Source organism: Rattus norvegicus, chromosome 3 (genome assembly GCF_021556685.1).
Source record: "Rattus norvegicus strain SHRSP/BbbUtx chromosome 3, alternate assembly SHRSP_T2T, whole genome shotgun sequence".
Classification (NCBI taxonomy): domain Eukaryota; kingdom Metazoa; phylum Chordata; class Mammalia; order Rodentia; family Muridae; genus Rattus; species Rattus norvegicus.
Window position 1 is genome coordinate 114825129 of NC_141536.1, and position 19564 is coordinate 114844692.

At 42.6% G+C, this 19564-nt stretch overlaps 1 protein-coding gene across 2 annotated transcripts in view; it reads left to right on the forward strand.

The window, feature by feature from the left end:
* Positions 1 to 19564, forward strand: part of Acoxl (acyl-CoA oxidase-like) — a 305604-nt gene that overhangs the window by 37133 nt on the left and 248907 nt on the right. For both annotated transcript variants that reach the window (NM_001106508.2, NM_001415677.1), the window contains 6 exon segments: positions 3881 to 3964; positions 8075 to 8161; positions 8946 to 9044; positions 14415 to 14529; positions 15226 to 15312; positions 16948 to 17020. In NM_001106508.2, coding sequence (NP_001099978.1) covers positions 3881 to 3964; positions 8075 to 8161; positions 8946 to 9044; positions 14415 to 14529; positions 15226 to 15312; positions 16948 to 17020 — 545 coding nt within the window.

A 19564-nucleotide genomic window follows, 5' to 3' on the forward strand; every position in this document is an offset into this window, starting at 1 on the left:
GTCCAAGTGCATACTCAAGTTAACACCAGGGAACGACAAACTCCTCCTGACGTTTCCCATCAGGACTAATAAACATAGCTGTCTCATGTGGAGACTGGGGGAGGGAAGTTATCATAATAAACAATTTAAAATGCTCCAAGATGGATGAATTCAACACATGTGCTTGCAGTTACTTTCAAACTTGTGAGCAAAAACGGCCACAGTTGGACATTACTAGTAACAAAATTATATTCCTGCATCAATAATGTGAATGATCAGAATGAAGAAGAAAGAAAGCCATCCACCCTTGATATTTCCAAGTCATTTACTATCATCTGATGTCTATTTATCAATCATCTTTCATATATTTATCTAATCTCTATCTATCTATCTATCTATCTATCTATCTATCTATCTATCTATCTACCTCTATCTATCTATCTTATCTACCTATCTACCTATATCTATCTATCTATCTATCTATCTATCTATCTATCTATCTATCTATCTTATCTATCTATCTACCTCTATCTATCTATCTTATCTACCTATCTACCTGTATCTATCTATCTATCTATCTATCTATCTATCTATCTATCTACCTATCTACCTGTATCTATCTATCTATCTATCTATCTATCTATCTATCTATCTTATCTACCTATCTACCTATCTACCTATATCTATCTATCTATCTATCTATCTATCTATCTATCTATCTATCTATCTATCTATCTATCTAATAATTATTTAGAGACAGAGTTTTTCTATGTACTTCTGGCTGGTGTGGAACACCCATGCAGACCAGGATGACCAGATCTTTCCTCTGCCCCCTATGTCCTGGGATTTCATATGCACAGGAGATCTGTATACTTTTGGTGGCTTGGGTTTAGAAAAAGCAGAGCAAGTTGTTGAAGGCAAAGGGATGTTTGTTACTGTGACTATGGACTCGGGTGCCGTAGGGGCACCTTGACAGGATGATGTTGAGTACTCTCTGGTGGCACAAAATAAGATGGGTCAGTGATGAAGTTTGGGCCACCAGAGTCCTTAGTAACAAAGGACAATGAAAGGCGGTAGTAAGATATTCTTGATAGGGCTCTGAAGCTCTAGTTTCTGACCCTGGCTTTGACACTCACTAGGTAGCTCTGGTTGGGCAGGTCACTTGATTTTTCTGAACATTTTCCGTATTTTATGTGGGGTCCGGGTGGTTGTAAGGATTGGTAAAACAGAGGACACTGGGCCCTTCAAAAATATCTGCTACAGTTGTTTTTCATTATCTGCTTGTAACTGACTCTTCAGTGCAAGCCCAGGCTGGAGCCAAGCAATGATTTCTGTGAGACCCTCGAGATATTTTAGGAAATAATCAATACAAGATGTGTTGGGTTGAAGCCATGTTGAGAAGCATAAATCTTGACAGTATGTTGTTTGATAAAATTAATAATGCTTGAGAGAAACATTGTAAAAACCCGTGGGAGGGAAAAATATGGAGTATGCCTAGGGAGAAAGTTGAAGCCAGTGTGGAAAGAGTCATCCAAAGAAAGTTGGTCATCATCCTGATGCAGTATAGACAATACACATCCACAAGCATACCCACACAGGAGTGTGTGCATAGAAACACAAAGACATGTGCTCATATTCAAAGGAGCATGTACATATCTACGTATGTATGTATGTATAGAAGCATGCTCACACATATATACGTGGAAGTACATTTATAAAAATATATATAAGATAGATGTGTCCACACCTGGATATACAAATACATGTTTGCAAAGACAGATGCACATACATGCACACATGAGCTACCAGTACTAGTTTTGTTGGTGGGTCCTCAAAAGAAACTGACCCATGAGGACAACTAGCATGAATTCCAGTAATGATAATTGCTAATTGTCTATTCAAGAGGCTACCACCGTCTCAGAAAATGTTGCTCTTGGATTGTATTAAAAAGTGTGTGTGTGTGTGTGTGTGTGTGTGTGTGTGTGTGTGTGTGTGTTGGGTGTCTTTCTCTGTTATTCTCCACTGTATTTTTTGAGACTGGCTCTCTCATTGAACATGGAGCTCAGTAATTTTGCTAGATTGGCTGGTTAAAGCGCTCCTAGCAGTCTCCGTCTTGCCTCGCTGGTGTTAGAATTACAGACACCTGCCACTGCACCTGGCTTTTTTACACAGATGCTAAGGACCCAAATTCATCTCTCATGCTCTTACAGTAAGCGCTTTGACCCACTGAGCTGTCCTAAGCCCTGCTCTAGTTTTTCTGTAATTAAACAATGGAGAGCAGTATGCTCACTGGGCTTTGGAAGTTGTTGATGTGGACAGGCAGAGAATCAGCAGGGATGAGAGAATCAGCAGTGATATGAGACCAGGATCACATGGCTTTAAAATCATAAATCAAACCCAGGGGTGACCTGTGCTTAAAAGGAGAACATGGCTTTTCCCTTATCTAAAATGTTCCCAGATTTTCTGAAGGATTTTCTTCACATTGGTGTTGCTGTGTGAACACTTGGAGAAGCTAGGCAGGATGTCTTGGCTGCCTACACTATAGGGGAAGCATTCTGGGAGGCCAGGGACAAGCTTGGAAAAGCCTTGGGGGCAAAGCATCTTTCCCCAGGCTGACTTGCAGGCAGGAGCAGTTGACCTTCTGTTGGATAAGAAAAGAGGCCATGGGCTTGTGAAGCAGAAAGTAAGGACTCTTGATGCCCACCCGGGTGACCTGACTTAGATCCTTAAGACCTATATTGCTGCTGTAGGTGACAACTGACTTTCAAGTTGTCCTCTGGCCTCTACACATGTGCTGTTTAGTACATACCCCTAAATGTATATATGTATGTTTGTTTGTTTATTCACTTTACAACCCAATATCAGCCTTCCCTCTCCTCCCAGTACCCCTTCATGCAAGTCCTCCCCCCATTTCTCCTTCCCCTTCTCAGAAGGTTCCCTCTGCGTGTCACCCACCCAACCTAACTAAACTCCCCACCCAACCCTGAACATCAAGTCACTTTAGGACTAAATGCATCCTCTCCCACTGAGGCCAGACCTTTGCCCCTGAGGCTTTACCAAGCTTGTCGCTGGCCTCCAGATATGTTTCCCCTGCAATATAGGCAGCCAGGACATCCTGCCTAGCTTCTCTAAGTGTTCACACAGTGATACGAATGTGAAAAAATTTAGGGGAGCAGGCCACAGGTTTACGGACAGCCTCTGCTCCTGTTCCAGTTGTTGGGGGACCCTCATGAAGACCAAGCTGTTGGTCTGCTATGTATGTGCAGGAGACCTAGGTCCAGCCAGTGCTTGCTCTTTGGTTGGTGGTTCAGTCTCTGGGAGCCCCCAAGGATCCAGGTTAGTTGACTCTGTTGGTTTTCCTGTGGAGTCCTTTTCTTCTTTGGGTTCCTCATTCTTTCTCCCAAGTCTTCTGTAAGACTTCCTGAGCCCCATCTAATGTTTGGCTGTGAGTCTTTGCATCTTTCTCCATTGGCTGTTGGGTAGAGTCTCGCAGAGGACAGTTATGCTAAATTCCTGTCTGCAAGCATAACAGTATCATTAATAGTGTCAGGGGTTGGTTCTTGCTCATGGGACGGATCTCAATTTAGGCCAGTCATTGGTTGGGAAGGTTGACCTTTGACCTCTATACAATGTGCTGCGCACACCCCTAAATAATTTTCATTTTAAAATCTAATAAAAGGGAAAAGAGCCCTTCAGTACCACACCCAGATTGGCCAGAGGCCACATTGATACAAGATGAAACATTTATTTTCCAGAGTGATGCGATTATTTCCTAACTTAAATCATTTTGTGTTGTTTTATTGTGAAAGTATTATGTATATCACATATTATTTAAAATATAAATTTCAAAGGTCAGAAGACCATGAGGAAACCTTCACATTGGGTCTATTATATTTTTCAGGAAGAAAAAAGGAATAACTTCATCAGCCAAAGCTTTGTCCTGGGAGAAGTGCTCTGCATGGTAGATGTGTCCATGTCTATAAAGGTGAGAGGCTCTGGGCAGCTCAGCCTATATGTACTCACACTTACTGGGCATGAAAAGGAGTGAGTGACATCACCGTGAGCTCCCAGTGCGGTCATTAAACAGATGTCTGTAAAGTGGTCCACAGCATGATTCATCTCCCCACCTTCCCCTTTCTCCACCATCATCCATTCTTTACTCTTTGCTCTTTGTTGTTTGCTTGGTTTTGAGACAGAGTCTTCCTATAGCCTAGGCAGGCCTTGAACTCCTGCCTCTGACTCCCAAGTGGTGGCATTACTGGTACACTGGTCTGATACTTTTTTGTTTGGTTTTGCCTATTGCTTTCATTAATATACATATTGTATATTAATTGCCTACTCTCGTTTGTCTTTCTTTTTTTTTCTTTTTCTTTTCCTTTTTCTTTTTTTGAGACAGGGTTCCTCTGTGTAGCCTTGGCTGACTCAGAACTCAATTTGTAGACCAAACTGGTCTCAAATTCACAGAGATCCACCTGCTTCTACCTTCCAAATGCTAGGATTAAAGAGATCTGCCCACTTCTGCTTCCCAAGTGCTGGAATGAAAGATGTGTGACACCACCACCCAGCTTCATTTGTTTTATTTTCATAAAGACGGTATCATAAATGTCTGTAATTTACTTTCCTCACTTAGATGTCACTGCTGAGATGTATCTATGCTGTTATAAGTCCTTGCCTTCATTAACTTAAATTATTTAAATATTTGAATTTGAAATATATACTCTTTAAATTTTATTTATTTATTTATTATGTATGTGTCACATGACGGAAAGCAAAGCACTACCTACTCTTTCATCCTGCAACATAGAATTCAGACGACATTACTACTTCTGCCTCACAGTGACCCAAATACACACTGGAAGCACCAGGAGAGATGATTTATTTTGGTTCATGATTTCAGCTCATTTTGGCAGAGAAGGCATGGTGAAGCAGGTGGTGCCATTGTGGCAAGAGCGTGCAGCAGACTCATAGAGGACCAGGAAGCAAAGAGCAAGAAGTGGGCAGGGGTAATGCATCTCCAAGATGCTCCTCTTAGCATAACCTTCTGAGATGTGGCCAGAATGATGTGTGTGTGTGTGTGTGTGTGTGTCTGTGTGTCTGTGTGTCTGTGTGTCTGTGTGTGTACATACACTTGCACATGTATGTACATGCATATGAAAGCTAGAGGACAACCTTGAGGTCATTCCTCAGCTGTATTTTTTATTATTAGTTAATGTATTGGGGGTAGAGGTAGGAGAGTAGCCAGGAAGGTCAAGAGAATTCAGAATATGAATATGAATATGAATATGAAAATATCATTGCAGGCCTATGGAAGTCAGAGGATGATTTGCTGGAATCAGTTCTCTCCTTCCCCGTGTTGGTTCTGGGGATTGAATTCCATTTGAGTCTTGGCAACAATATCCTGAACCACCTTGCTTGCTCCTGGATATTTTTTTTAAAAAATTTGAGGCAAAGTCTCTTCCTGCCCTTAAACTCACTGATTAGACTAAGTTGGCCGGCCAGTGTCCCAGGTATCCTCCTGCCTGCACTCTCAGCACTGAGATTACAAATGCCATACCATGGCACCTGGGTGTTTTCATGTAGGTTCTGGGGATCAAACTCAGGTCCTTGTGGTTACAACATAAGTGCTTTGCTGACTAAGCCCTCTTATCATCCTATTCAGGAGTTCTTAATTATCTGCCAGGCAGTGGTTTCAGTGGTGGATTAGGGTGAGGTCAACCAGCACTCTGCTCTCCCCCTCTCATCTGCAATGTGTAAGTTGAGGCTCTGACAAAGCTCATCATTTGTTTCTTGATACTGTCCTGATGTCAGATGCCAGCCTTTAGGCATCTCCAGTGGCGGCTTGTGGAGGCTGCTGTCAGCCCTCTCTGGGAACAGTGTGGTTGTTGCTCCATACTCCTGATGTTGCAACAATCCTTTTCTCTTATCGAGATTATCAAGAAGGAGAGAGACACACCTGGAACAATACATGTTGAGTACTGTTTGCAGTTAGTGTTTTCATAAGGTGCCTCAACATCTAAATTCTTGCCACTGCTTTCCTCAGTGTGTCCCAAAGTGAATGGGCTTCCTACTGTTCTGCCCTGAGGTTTCTGGGGACAGGATAGTGGATGGTTTTGACAATGGTGGGCATAGTATCTTCTGGGAGGACAGTTCGGATAGATGCCCATCTCTTGCCAGTTGCATCATCATTTAAGCATCCCTTCTCTGGCTCATGCCAACTCTTTCAAGCTTTTGCATCACAATGAATGGGCTTTCATCCACCTGGCAACTCAGCCAAAGTCTCAGTATTTCCTGGAGTCCTCTCTTCTCCTCCAAAACCATCAACTCATCAATTTGTTTCCAGAATCTGAACTGGATCTCTCCACCTCTTTCCTCACTGTCTACCATGTTCTGCCATCACCACTACCTGCCTGCCTGACTCATTTCTCAGGCTAGAGAAATGTTTGTGCTCCTCTTAGAAGGCACTGCTATAAACATGTCTGGTCAGAGGTCACCCACTCAGGACCTCCAGGAATTCTTCCTGTACTCAGTCTGCCATTTGGAGAATGTGGTTTTGTGAGGGAAAGTTCCCACACTTTACTTGATTGTGTGAGTGGATGCGACACAGATTTTATGTATAAGCTGGTCAACTTCCTTTGACGGTGCAGGCTCACTCGGGCCCTAGCCAATTATTAATGTAGCTAGTGAATGGAAGCTTTTCAAGGGATAAAAAAACCCACACAACCAAACCAAACCAACAACAAAAACAGGCACTTTCCCCATTCCCAGGGAAGAGGGAAAAATTAAAAACCTAGAAAGAAATATATCATAATGTATACATTCACCATCAATCAAAGAGGAAAATTCAATTTGTTTGAGTATTGTTTTTTAAACTAGATGTAGAGAAAAAAATTATATCATTTTGGATTGATTCCATTTTCCAAATGTGTGGGCACAGGTGGGTCGTACAGTGACCTCCAAAAAACCCCACAAAAACCAAAACCAAAAACAACAAGGTCCAGTGTAAACTTGATCGAGCAAAACAGGTTTAATTACCACACCTTAAGAACGCCACGGGCCTGTGAGACATGACTTCTAGAATCTCTTGGCTGACTTCTCTACCTTGGCTTCATTCACCAGCTCATACAAAAATGGCAATCAGCTGACTCAGGGCTCCATCGCTCTGAATTCCATTATGTCTCCTGACCACTTGGCATGGCCCCACCGATATCCTCAGTCTATTTCTGAAGCCACATGTTCACAGATGATGTAACCCAGCTATATGTATGTTGCAGACTCATTCTAAAGCCACCTGTAAGCCATTCAGACTCATTCTTGGAAAGGAGGGTCTTCAGAAGAAATTCAGAGTGTGGCTAGGAGAGGGAAGGAAAGCTGAGCTCAAGACCAGAAAATCCTGACACACTTTCATCCACCCCTTTGCCTTTGTTGTCAGCTGTCTTGCTCCTTTTATGTGGCCTTGTTTTAGATGCCTTTCCTTCCTCTTTGTATTGATCAGTTATCGTCAGCCTTACATAAACTAGAGTCACCTGGGAAGAGGGAACCTCAACTAAAAGAACTGCCTCTCTATCTAACTGGCTATGTGGCAGGTCTTGGTTAATGTTTGACATGGGAAAGCCCAGCCTCAGAGTGGTGGTGCCACCCTGGGCAGGTGGTCCAGGGGTATATAAAAGCAAGAAGAACAAACTGTGGGGATCAAGGTAGTTAGCGACATTCCTCAATGGTCTCTACTTCAGTCCCTGTCTCTGGGTTCCTGCCTTAAGTTTCCTGCCTTGACTTCCCTCCATGATGGCTACAATCTGAAAGCTGAAAGAAACCCTTTACTTCCTGTCACTTGCTTGTCATCATTATGTCTAGCATGGTGGTGAGATCAAACTAGAGCACTTCTCCTCTTCCTTCTCCTTAAGCCCCTGCTTCCTTCCCCACCTCACAATTTTTTCCTGTCAGCAACACTTTATCAGGGCCTGTAAAAGGTCATAAAATGACCTGTGCAGCATTGAAGGGTTCTAAGAGAAATCCCTTGAATGGAGTTTGACCAATGGGTCTAGTTGTTAAGCTGTTGATTGTGGCTAGTCATTGTCTGTACTGTCCTTGTTTCTAGTGTGGAGTCATTTTTCTGTTATTTGGCGGTGCAGTCAACAATCTTGGAAGTCCTGAACATGTTATCAAGTGGTTTCGCCCACTCAAGGTATGATGCTTGCCTTAATAGATTGCTTTTTCCATGGAGATTTCTTTTAAAAAAATTCTTAGTACTTTTATGTGAGTAATTGAATAAAAAAAAACAGAATTAGAATCTGTAAAGAATTTTTCCCAAATGAGAATGTCAAGACTATCTCTTTAAATATTATGCTACCTTTGCCATATTCTTTTTTAAAAAAATTAAAAAAAAAAACTTATATGGGGCTGGAGAGATGGCTCAGCGGTTAAGAGCACTAACTGTTCTTCCAGAGGACCCAGGTTCAATTCCCAGCACCCATATAGCAGCTTACAACTGTCTGTAACTCCAGTTCTAGGGGATCTGACACACATGCAGGCAAAACACCAGTGCACATAAATTAAAAATATATTTTAAAAATTATATTTAGGGATGTTTTGCTTGAATGCATGCTATGTCTATACAACACATGAGTGCCTACCACCTTCAGGTCCAGGAGAGGGTGTTGGATCCTCTGGTACTAGAGTTATGGATGGTTGTGAGACACTATGTGGGTGCTGGGAACTGAACCTAGGACCTCTGCAAAAGCAACAAGTACTTTAAAACACTGAGCACCTTTCTAGCCTCATTTGTCATATTCCTGAGGTCATAATAGACACCAACTAAATTCTATAATTTTTAAATTTTATGACTGTCTAAAATTTTATGGTTATCTCCAGCTTTCTTCCCCTTTTCTTGCTACTATAGTTAATGGCTCAAGGTCTTTAGTTAAAGATCATCTGAACAGCTAACTCTTTTAATACCTTGTGAACTTCAGGAGCAGAAGTATACAGGGATGTTTGCGATGACCGAGAAGGGCCATGGGAGCAACATCAGAGGGATCCAGACTGAGGCTACCTTTGACTGTGACAGTCAGGTGAGGAGTCTGTTTCCTGTCTCATGGATCAGTGCATCAGGGGACGGTACAGACCATCGTACCTTTCCTGAGCCTGGCTCCTCACCCTCTGCACGAGAGAAGCATAGACTTAGAACAGCATCTGACTGCTTTAGAGGTGGGCATGAGTTCAGGCCTTCGACAGCAATAGCAGCCAACACTTAACCACTTCCCTACCACCAACAGGACACTACCCCCAACTCTGAACATGTACTCCCTAGTTTTCCCCTGTAACATTTCCATGGGAACAACACTAGGTGCACTGTTCTTTCCAACAGGAGTGTATGAAGAAGGGAGGAGATGTCTTTGGTCTTTCTGTCTGATGCACATGACAGCACACCCAGAACTGAGGCTTCCTGATCAGGAGATAAGTCTTCTATGCTGACACAGTTGTCTCTCAATATTCATGGGGTATCATAGCTTCTCGGAACTGCTGAGATTCTAAAATACACAGATGCTCAACTTCCTTATATAAGGAGCAGAGTATTTGTGTAGGACCTACCACATCCTCCTGAACACTTTATACCATTCTTGATGGCTTCTAACATCTATTATAGTACTGGTGTCGTATACCTGTCATTTGGGGGATGATGATAAGAAAAGAATGGCTGTAAATAGTCACTATAGGTGTAATTAATGTGTTCAATCCAGTGATGTGGGATGCATGGAGATAGATGGCCAGTTAATTGTGTTACACAATGTTCTTTTTGTGTGTGTTTGTGTGGGTGTGTGTGGTGTATGTGCACACGTGTACACATGTGCCTGTGCATATGGAGGCCAGAAGACGTGGAGTGCCCCACTTGATCACTCTCCATTGTATTCCCCTACGACAGGGTCTGTCACCGAATTTGGATGGAATTAGGCTGCAGTCAGATCCTGCTCTCTCTTCCCCCTCACAGTGTGGGGTTACAGGCATGTAGAGTCATGCCTGGCTTTTTACCTAGGTCTTGGGGACTTAAACTCAAGTCCTCACACTTGAGCAGCAGGTACTCTTCCCCACAGAGCCATCTCCCAGCCCCTATGGTGTGTGGTGTTTTTAACTGTGAATTACATCACCTGAAGGCATTGCAGTGTCTTTTTTTCCTCCTTTTTCTTCATGTGATGAACTCTGACGTTTTCTTTTCATTTTGTCTTTTTGCTTCTATTTTTGCCATTCTTCCTTTCCCTTTCCTTAGAATGTTTGTTTATTTAGTGTGTGTGTGTGTGTGTGTGTGTGTGTGTATGAGTTTGCATGTGTTACAGCATTTATGTGGAGGTCAGAGGACAATTTGATGGAATCAGTTCTCTCCTTCTACCACATGGGTCCTTGAACTCAGGTCACCAGGTTTGGTGGCAAGCCATCTTGCTAACCCTCTTTTCCCTACTTAATAATCCAACAAACATGTTGGTCAAGACCTTCTAACCCTAATGTCTTGCCTCATAATAGACGACAACCAAAGCATGTGGAAGCAATTCTTTGTAGCTCTCTACTACTGAACTACTCTGAATAGAGAAAGCTACTGTTTGTCTTAACCCTCTTTGTGGTTTCTTACTTGGTACTGTGTATTCCTAAGGACTCTAAAGGGGTCAATAAATTCTAATGTGTGTAGTCCTGTTTGTGAGCTGGGAGGGATAGGGACATTACACAAGTGTCTGTCTAGTTCTAGTCTTCCATTTCCTCCAAATTTGCCTTTCTGAACCAGGACTTTTCTAAAAGCAAGTTTTCTTGACTGATGAATTCTCATTGGATGAATGGCCAGTGTTTAGGATTGCATGTTCATTGGTTAAGCAGTTCCTGCTAGTTGAGAACTTGAGTGGTAGGTAGACACTAAGCTAAGTACTGAGATAACCAGCCAGTGGACTCTTGTCCCTATTTTACAGACAGGGAAACTGAGGTTCACAGAGGTTAGGAACCTGACTAGGAGCCTGTATTGATAGAGTTAATGAGGGATCTTAGGCTGAAATGGAACTGCCTTTAAGAGTGTGGCTTCTTTTTCCCCAAGCAACGACTTATTGACTTGGGATCTTGTGAGTTTTGGCTGGCTTTTTTTTTTTTTTTTTCTTTTCCCAAGCTGTGATATTGAAATGACCTTGGAATCATTACTGTAAGGGAATAACAACCCACAATTCTTACTTGTTTCTTCTTGCAATTTTTTTCTCAACAAAATATAATTTCTTGCCATGGTCCCATTTTCCCCAAACAGCGTAAGTGTGGTCACCTGATGGGCTTCTGCAGCTCCCCCTTTCCAGCAGGGGAGCTGTAGATGAGGAGGATGGTGAGCACTGGGTCCCCAGTGGGTGGGAGACAGAACAAGTCAGTCATAAGCTTCTGCCTGGAGGGAAGCAGGAGTTGGGGGGTAGGGAACTGACACAGTGGGGTGTGTGTGTGTGTGTGTGCGCGCGCGCATGTGTGTGTCTTTCCCCCTTGGATTCATGGTTCTCCTTCGTTTCCTCTTGAAAGCAATGCAGCATGTTAGATGAACCTCCCTCCTCTCCCTTACTATTTTTTGGGTTTTGGGTCTTTTGTTTTCATTTGTAGGGGAATAGATTAACCAGTTGTATGGTTAGCTGTGAGGTAAGAGGGAATTTTATTTTTAAACTCTATGCTAACCAGCACAAATAAATGAGATTTTGGCCAAAGCTTTTTACAGATTTTATTAGTTTATATGTATTTATATATTTATTTATTGACTGATTGATTGGGTGTACAGGTACATGCAGTACACATGTATGTACCTCCGTACTTACACACATATGTGGAGGTCAGAGGACACCTCCACACTTACACACTTATGTGGAGGTCAGAGGACACCTCCACACTTACACACTTATGTGGAGGTCAGAGGACACCTCCGCACTTACACACTAATGTGGAGGTCAGAGGACAATTTGCCAGACTTTGTTCTCTCCTTTCATATGCATTCCAGGAATTGAAATCAGATCATTAGGCTTTAAACAAGTGTCTTACTTAAAAAAGGGTTACCTTTTCATTTTGTGTCTGTGGGTATGTGTACAACGTGAGTGTAGGTATCCTCAGAGTCCAGGGATGATGGCTCCCTAGGGTTGGAGTTACAGGAGGCTGGCAGCTTTCTGACATGGGTACTGAGAAGCTAACTCAGGTCCTTGGCAAATGCACAGTCTGTTCTGAAACACTGAATCCACTCTTCAGCCCTCTACTTTCCTATTTAAAAAAAGATTTTTTAAAAACATTTCTTAGTGTTTGCAACTCTGACCATTTTGTTCGTCTTCAAGTAATCATAATTGTAACCAGCACACATGCTGGGCATTGTTTAGATTACAGTTTTAACTCCAGTATTTTAGCTGATACAAAGTTTCCATTGCAAGCTTCTTACCAGAAGTGACAAACCTTTCCCCGGGGTGTATCAGATGTGTACAGGACGGGTGGCCTCCCGCCTTCTCCCCTGGCAGCCCTGTGGTGTTTCCAGGGCTCCTTTTCCCCTCCCCCTCATGCACACAGGTTGTTTGGTCACTGCATGTGGCCTCGAGTTGCTCCCCCTTTCAGAAGCCCTGACTGGTCAGATAAGCCAAGGGCAATCTCGAGAGACGTCTCTTAAAATGATTCAACTCGTCCATGTATTCTTCTGAAAAGCCTGTGCACATGTTAAAGGTTTTTCTGTACAAACTTATGTCAGAGATTGTTTTCTTAGGCCTCAAGACTGTATTTCTTGGCCCAACGGGAAAGCACAGTCTATACACTTTATAATCTGAAATCGGATATAATCCTTATGTGACCAAGAGCATGTTGGTTTAGCTGAATCATATCTTCTACATTGTCAACTCCAATTAAATGGTTAGTTTCATTTTCTGCCATTTCCTCTGGGCGCCTGACCTATCATAGGTACCCTGTACTCAGAACTGGCAATGTGGTCAGTACCTTCTTCAGGAGAAGTTTAAGGGTAACCTGTGTGGTGAACAAGTCTGGGGAGAACCAAACCTCGAAGGCAGAATTTCAGTGGGATATTGGTATTGGTTTCCAGACAGTAGGAAAGAGAATCCTGGGATTGAGCAGAGGCTGGAACCAAACCCTGCTGCTGTGGCCGTTTCTTCAGACCAGGGTTAGTTTCAGGGTATTTGGACTTGGAATTGTTGGCTATGTTATTGCGACAAACTGCACAGGGCCGTCTAAGATTTCCTCAGAAGACAACTCCTTTACAAGTGTTTCTACTCCAGGGACTTGGGCACATGACTCTTGCCTGGGACATTGGGGGACTTAATTTTATTCACTGACTAGCAAAATGTTCACGGCAGGTTTTGAGACAGCCAGTCCAAGGCTTTGATGGCTGTTTTCTTCCCTTTTAAAAATCAAAATTAAAATTATTCGGGGGTGATATACTAAGCAATGCCAGGAATAGCTCCTGGGCACCTGCTTTGCTTACAGCCAAACACATGGCTTTGGCTTCTGATGAGTTGGTTACTATTTAAACTAAGTACTCATCATGGCTTCAGGCTGGCCAGGTCTGTGCAATAGTGGAAGGCTTGAGAACTCAGATTTATCTAGAAGCAGAAGACAAAATGAAACATACATGTGTGTACTCTGGGACAAACCATTCAGGGCCCCAGATCATTGGGCTGTTCCTAACGTTTTCATGGGCACCTCATTGGTGAGGTGTCTGAGGGTAAGGAGTGTGTGGAGAGCTAAATCTACCACTGCCACCCTCCCCCGTCTCCCGTGTGTGTGTGTGTGTGTGTGTGTGTGTGTGTGTGTGTGTGTGTGTGTAAGAGAGGTGGGGGGACATGGGGATTAAACCCATTGCCTTGAACAAAGAAAGCATCCTATCACTGAGCTATAACCTTGTCCCTTCATTTTTATTTTGAGAAAGGGCCCCTTGCTAAGTTGTCTAGGCTGCCCTTAAATTCACTGCGAGGTTCAGGCAGTCCTTGAATTTATAGTTTTCTTGCCTCAGTCTACCAAGTACCTGGGGTTGGGTCCTATGCCATCACATCTAGGTCTTGTAAGGGTTTTGATGTTGGGTTCTTTAAAAGTGGAAATCTCAGTATAGCATAGTTGGATGAGAAAAATTGATAATTGAAAAAAATACCAATGCATTGAAACAATAGCGAGATTGGAATAGAATGAATGAATAAAGAATGAACACTGGATGCTTCTTTTCCTGATTGAATTATGCACAACCTCCCCACTCCCTAAACTCTTTAATATCCACTTGCAAGCAAAGCAAAGGTGGAGTTGAAGTATACTCATGACCAAGCAGTACAAAGTTAAGGCAATGGCTTCCCAGGAGCCTTCACATCTCTCCCTGATACACAGCCCTGTTATGGTATTTATTGTGTTGAGCTAGGGGTTGGAATGAGCCACACGGAGGCAAGCACTGTGGTTTTCACTCTTCCGTGCAGGAGTTTGTGATTGACATGCCATGTGAAAACGCCCAGAAGATGTACATTGGCAACGCCATGCATGGGAACTATGCTGCTGTCTTCGCCCAGCTCATCATCGAGGGAAAGTCTCAAGGTTTGCTACCAACATGACTGGAAGAATTCTCTTTGCTACTGCTGTTTTCTCATCAGTAGCATACAGATGAGAAAACATTTCATACAGAAAATGCACCTCACAGAGCCAGTTTTATCTTGCAAAAATATATACTACTAACTTTATCTTTTATATATAAAGTGATGATCAAATTTGTTATTGCCTGTTGACATTAGTCATTATTGTGGGTCGTGCATTGTACTTAATGGATTTGGAGAGTAAAATAATTTCATATTGCTCCAGAGAAAGCATAAGGTTTTTATTTTTTATATCTATCTATCTATCTATCTATCTATCTATCTATCTATCTATCTATTTTGAGACAGGGTCTTGTTGTGTAATCCTTGCTAAACTAGAACTCTCAATGAAGACGAGGCTGTCTCAAACTTACAAAGACCCTCCTGCCTCTGCCTCCCAAAAGTGATCATTAAAGAAGCATGCCACCATGCCCAGCTCGAAGGTTTATTCTTTACGAGGGAGAGTCTAAGGCCAGCTATGTAGCTTACTCTTATAATTCCAACACTTGGAAGGCAGAGGCAGTTGGATCAACTTGAATTAGAGGCCACCTTGGCCTATGTGGTGAGTTCTAGGCCATTTAGGGTTACACAGTGAGACGGAGTCTCAACAGCAGTGAAAAATGGAGAATCTAATGAGGGTCTGTTTCTGTGCCTTCCTTAGGGCCCCATTGTTTCATTGTTCCTATCAGGGATGAAAATGGAAACTTGTACCCTGGAGTGACAGCTATTGACATGATGTACAAAGAAGGTGAGTTTTCAGGTGACCCTCCTCTGGGTTTCTTTGTGCATGTTGTCTGTTCTCTGGCCCTCACCACAGTCAAGGAGGATCTAACCGCCTTCATCTCCAGGAAGCCATGCTGGTGGATCCATCTCTCAGGAGAGCATGCGTTGATGCTATCTCCCTGCTTCTCAGATGCTTAGTGACAAGGAAGCTGTGTCTACAAAGAATGCTTCAACTTCTCTCTCCTTGTACCTAGGGCAGGCTACAGCTCTCTGGTGCCTCTTCACCTCCAGATTGATGTTTGTGACTGACCCAGGACATTTCTAACACAAGTGGGCCCTCACAGTTTTGGAGGATAGAGGTCCGAGATGAGGGAGTTGCCAGGGTTGACTCCTTCTGACAGGGGCAACGGAAGGTTCTGGTCTAGGACTCTTGCCTCCATTTATGAATGCTACCTTCACATGAGCATGTAGCCTCCCATCTACCTCCAGGTTTCTTTTTCTTATAAGGACTCTTCATTTATATTGGCGTCCACCTTAATAGCCTCATTCTAACTTGGCTGCCTCTGTAACACCTGTTTCTAAACAAGGTCATAGTACAGATATGGGCTTAGGACTTCAATCTATGAATGGGGTAGGGGGAGGTATACAATTCATCCCATAGCATTCAGTGAAGCCAGGTTTCCAAGGTGAAGCCAGCTAAAGAAAGGAATACAGGAGTTAAGGATAAAAGAGAGAAGAAAGAGAGGAAGGGGTAGGGGAGACATAGCACTGGACAGTACAGGAATAGCCTCAGTCCACTCTTGGTATAGGCAACCCCTGCTGCTGAGTGTGGGCCCTGGCAAGTGCTGTGAGAGCAGAGGGACAGGCCACTGCTTTTGAAGTCATGCCACACGTTGAAAACACAGGCAACTTCAGAAAGTCTGCTTTGGTTCCCATGTCTTCTATCCTTGACGCTCACGAGTTCATCCATGTCTGAGGAAGTCCAGAAGGGGAGGAAGCAGGAGCTGTGTGTGTGCAGAGGCTGACTCATCTTCAGTGTTCCATGCTTTCTCTTACCTGGAGCACTGCCTTTTAACTCCTGTTTATTTATTTTGTTTTAAGTTTTATCTTATGTGTACGAGTGTTCTGCCTGAATGCATGTCCATGCACCGAGCGGGTGTGTTTGGTGCTCAGGGAGGTCAGAAGGTCCTGGAACCGGAATTGCTGATGGTCGTGAGCCACTATGTGGGTTCTCAGAGCTGAACCTGTGTCTTCTGCAAGAGCAACAAGTGCTCTTAAACTCTGAGATGTCTCCCCAGTTAGCCTGAACTCTCTCCTTTTAATGATGTTTGCTGCTGGGGAGGAAAATGTGCTCCAACAGACCCCAAACCCGAGTGCCTAGCACATTGCAGGCTTCGAACAAGGAAAACCACGTCATTGTTTTTCATTCTCTTTTAGGGTGGGGGTTGAGGATGGGCTAGGTGAGTCTGAGTCAGGTCCCACCACCTCCCCAGAACAAACAGACAGCATCCTTACTCTGTCCCCTAATGAAAGAGCACCTCCAGTTCTGGAAATGTTTAAGGTTTATGTTTTGGGCCAAGAAGTAGCTGAGCCCATCTTTGGGATGGTGCAGAGCTTTCCCCTGAATCTGCTTAATTCTGTCTTAATTCTGTTCTTCCAGGTCTGAATGGTGTGGATAATGGAATTTTGATATTTGACAAGGTTCGGATTCCAAGAGAGAACATGCTGGATAAGTGAGTAGTTTTCTCCTTAATATCGGAATAGATGACCTGCTTGTTCCCTCAAACAAGGCGCCGAGTTTTGCAATCTCTCTGATTGCAAGATCAAGTAGTTACCCTCTGAGTGTTTCCACAACTAACTGGGAAAAGTAGGTAAGCAAATAGAGAAAAAGTTAAATGCTCCAACATGACATTGGTCATATGTAATGACTGTTACAGTTTAATGGACATTCCTAGACTTTCCTCTATGGCAATATGTCAAAAAAAGGAGATCCATATTAGAATTTTAACAGAATATCCATTGATAGATTCTGTTCTTTTCAGAACTGGTAATTTCCATCTGACATTAAATAACAGACATTCCAAAGTACTATGCTAAATAGTCTATAAATTATGTACCCAATCTCTTGTTGTTGGGTATTTAACTTAGATTTTGGCAATAATAAAAAAACTGATGAACTCCTTGCTTCCTTTGTGGATATGAAAAGTTATGATTACCACCTTTCAAATATAATCAAAACACATAGTATGTGTGAATGAAATTCTTAAAGAATAAATATAAAGTACTCTATTAAAAAAATCACCTGGAGGGAATGCCCAGGCGATCACAGGGCAGTCAAAGTCAATTAGTGTGGTGAAGGGTTCTCTCTCTGGTAAGATCCACAGTGGCAGTCAGGGTTAAAGATGCTTTTCATATATCCTACGAAACAGCACTTACCTCAGTGCCTCAGCTGTGTTTCCTGTGAGCTGTAAATCCTGAGCCACAGCTGTACTTAAATCACTGGTCAAGCCGGAAATCTGGGCATAAATAAACTGCCTTTTTGGCTTGCTGTGGATTTTCTCCTTTACTTAGCTTTGCTACTTACAAGTTCATGTCCACAAATAATTGTAGTTGATTACAAAAGTCAAAGAAAACCGTGTGGGAAACAAACTTAGAATGTACAAAATTCTGTCTGTCTCCCACGCCATGAACTGTTGTTGATAGAACAGAAACAATGAAGACAGATGTCCTGGAAAGTCAGCAGCCACCAGTGCTGGCGGAGGTCAGTCTGAGGCCCGTCAGCCTTCCCCAGAGGTGCATGTCGACTTCCTAGGCACTTGGCAGCATCACCCGATCTGGGGGATGGAAGAGGTTTAGAATGGGTGGCTCCCCATATCCCATCACCTTAATCAGAGCTTAGTGTTGGTTCAGCCTCAAATGACAACTGGTTAATGCTAGGGGATCACCAAATGCAGTCGAGGCTAAAAGATCAAATTCAGCTAGATAGAAAAAAGAATGCTAGTTGGCTTGTATTGTTTGTAGGTAATACGTTACTTTGACAAGCAAGATTTGATTTATAGCATTGTTTTATTACCATTTAAGTTGCCCCACCACCACCACTAGAGAACAACAGTGGCCATATGGGGTTTTGAAGGAGCAGTCTTTTGGGGGGTCTTGGTTCACCAGTGACTAGGAAGTGAACTAGTTAATAGGTGTAGATAAATAATTCTGTAAGTCTCTCTAAAATGCCGGCTGCCATTTTCATTTTTTTTTTTTTGCAGAAACTAGTAAACTCATCCTAAAATTAATATGTAGTGATAGGAAAACCCAAATAAAAGAAAGCCATATTGATAAAGAAGAACAGAGTGGGAGGGATCACACTTGGATCTGAAAGCTTGTGACAAAGCTGTGATAATCTAGATTGTATGGCACTAGCATAAGGGTAGCCGTATGGATAATGGAGTAGATTAGTCTATAGATAAATCCTCATGCTTGTTGATAATTCCTAGACCTCCAGAGCACCAAGACAAAGAGGAAACAATAGTCTTTTCAACAAATGGCTGGACCCTTATCTCATACTACCCAACATACAGTTACAAGACAACTGGGGTATATATACACTTAGTTACCTTGGTCTCATCAGTGAGTTATAAATATGACACCAAAAGTACAGCTAACTAAAGAAATAGTAGGCCAATTGGAGTTTATAAAAATTTTTAAAAACTTAGCGACAACAATCTTTTGAATTGAAGAAGTACATCATAATGAAGAATGAAGAAATACATCATAAGGGCCTAGAATCCAGAATGGGAAACTATCCTACTTAATCAAGATAGAAAAAGAGTTAACAAACAAAATATGAATAGACATTTTCCAAAGAATATATTCAGATCACTAGTAAAGCATAAAAGAAATCGCAATACTACCACTGTCATTGGGAGACTACTGTCAAGTCACAGCGACATACCATTCTGCACCCTTTGGGATTGCTATGGCAAAACATAGAGACAATAATAAGTGCTGCTGGAGACATTAGAACCATCTCATATTGTTACAAAATATCTTCATAGATTTGGAAAGTCACTTAGCGGTTCCTCAGAAGTTTTAAGTTTGGACTGGAGAGATGGCTCAGCAGTCGAGAACAGAGGAACCAGATTCAGTTCCCAGCACCCACAATGGCTCACAATTGTCTGTAACTCCAGTTCCAGAGGATCTAATGCCCTTTTCTGGCCTCAGTGAGCTCCTGTACTCAAGTAGTGTGCATAAACTCATGCCAGCACATATACATAAATCATACA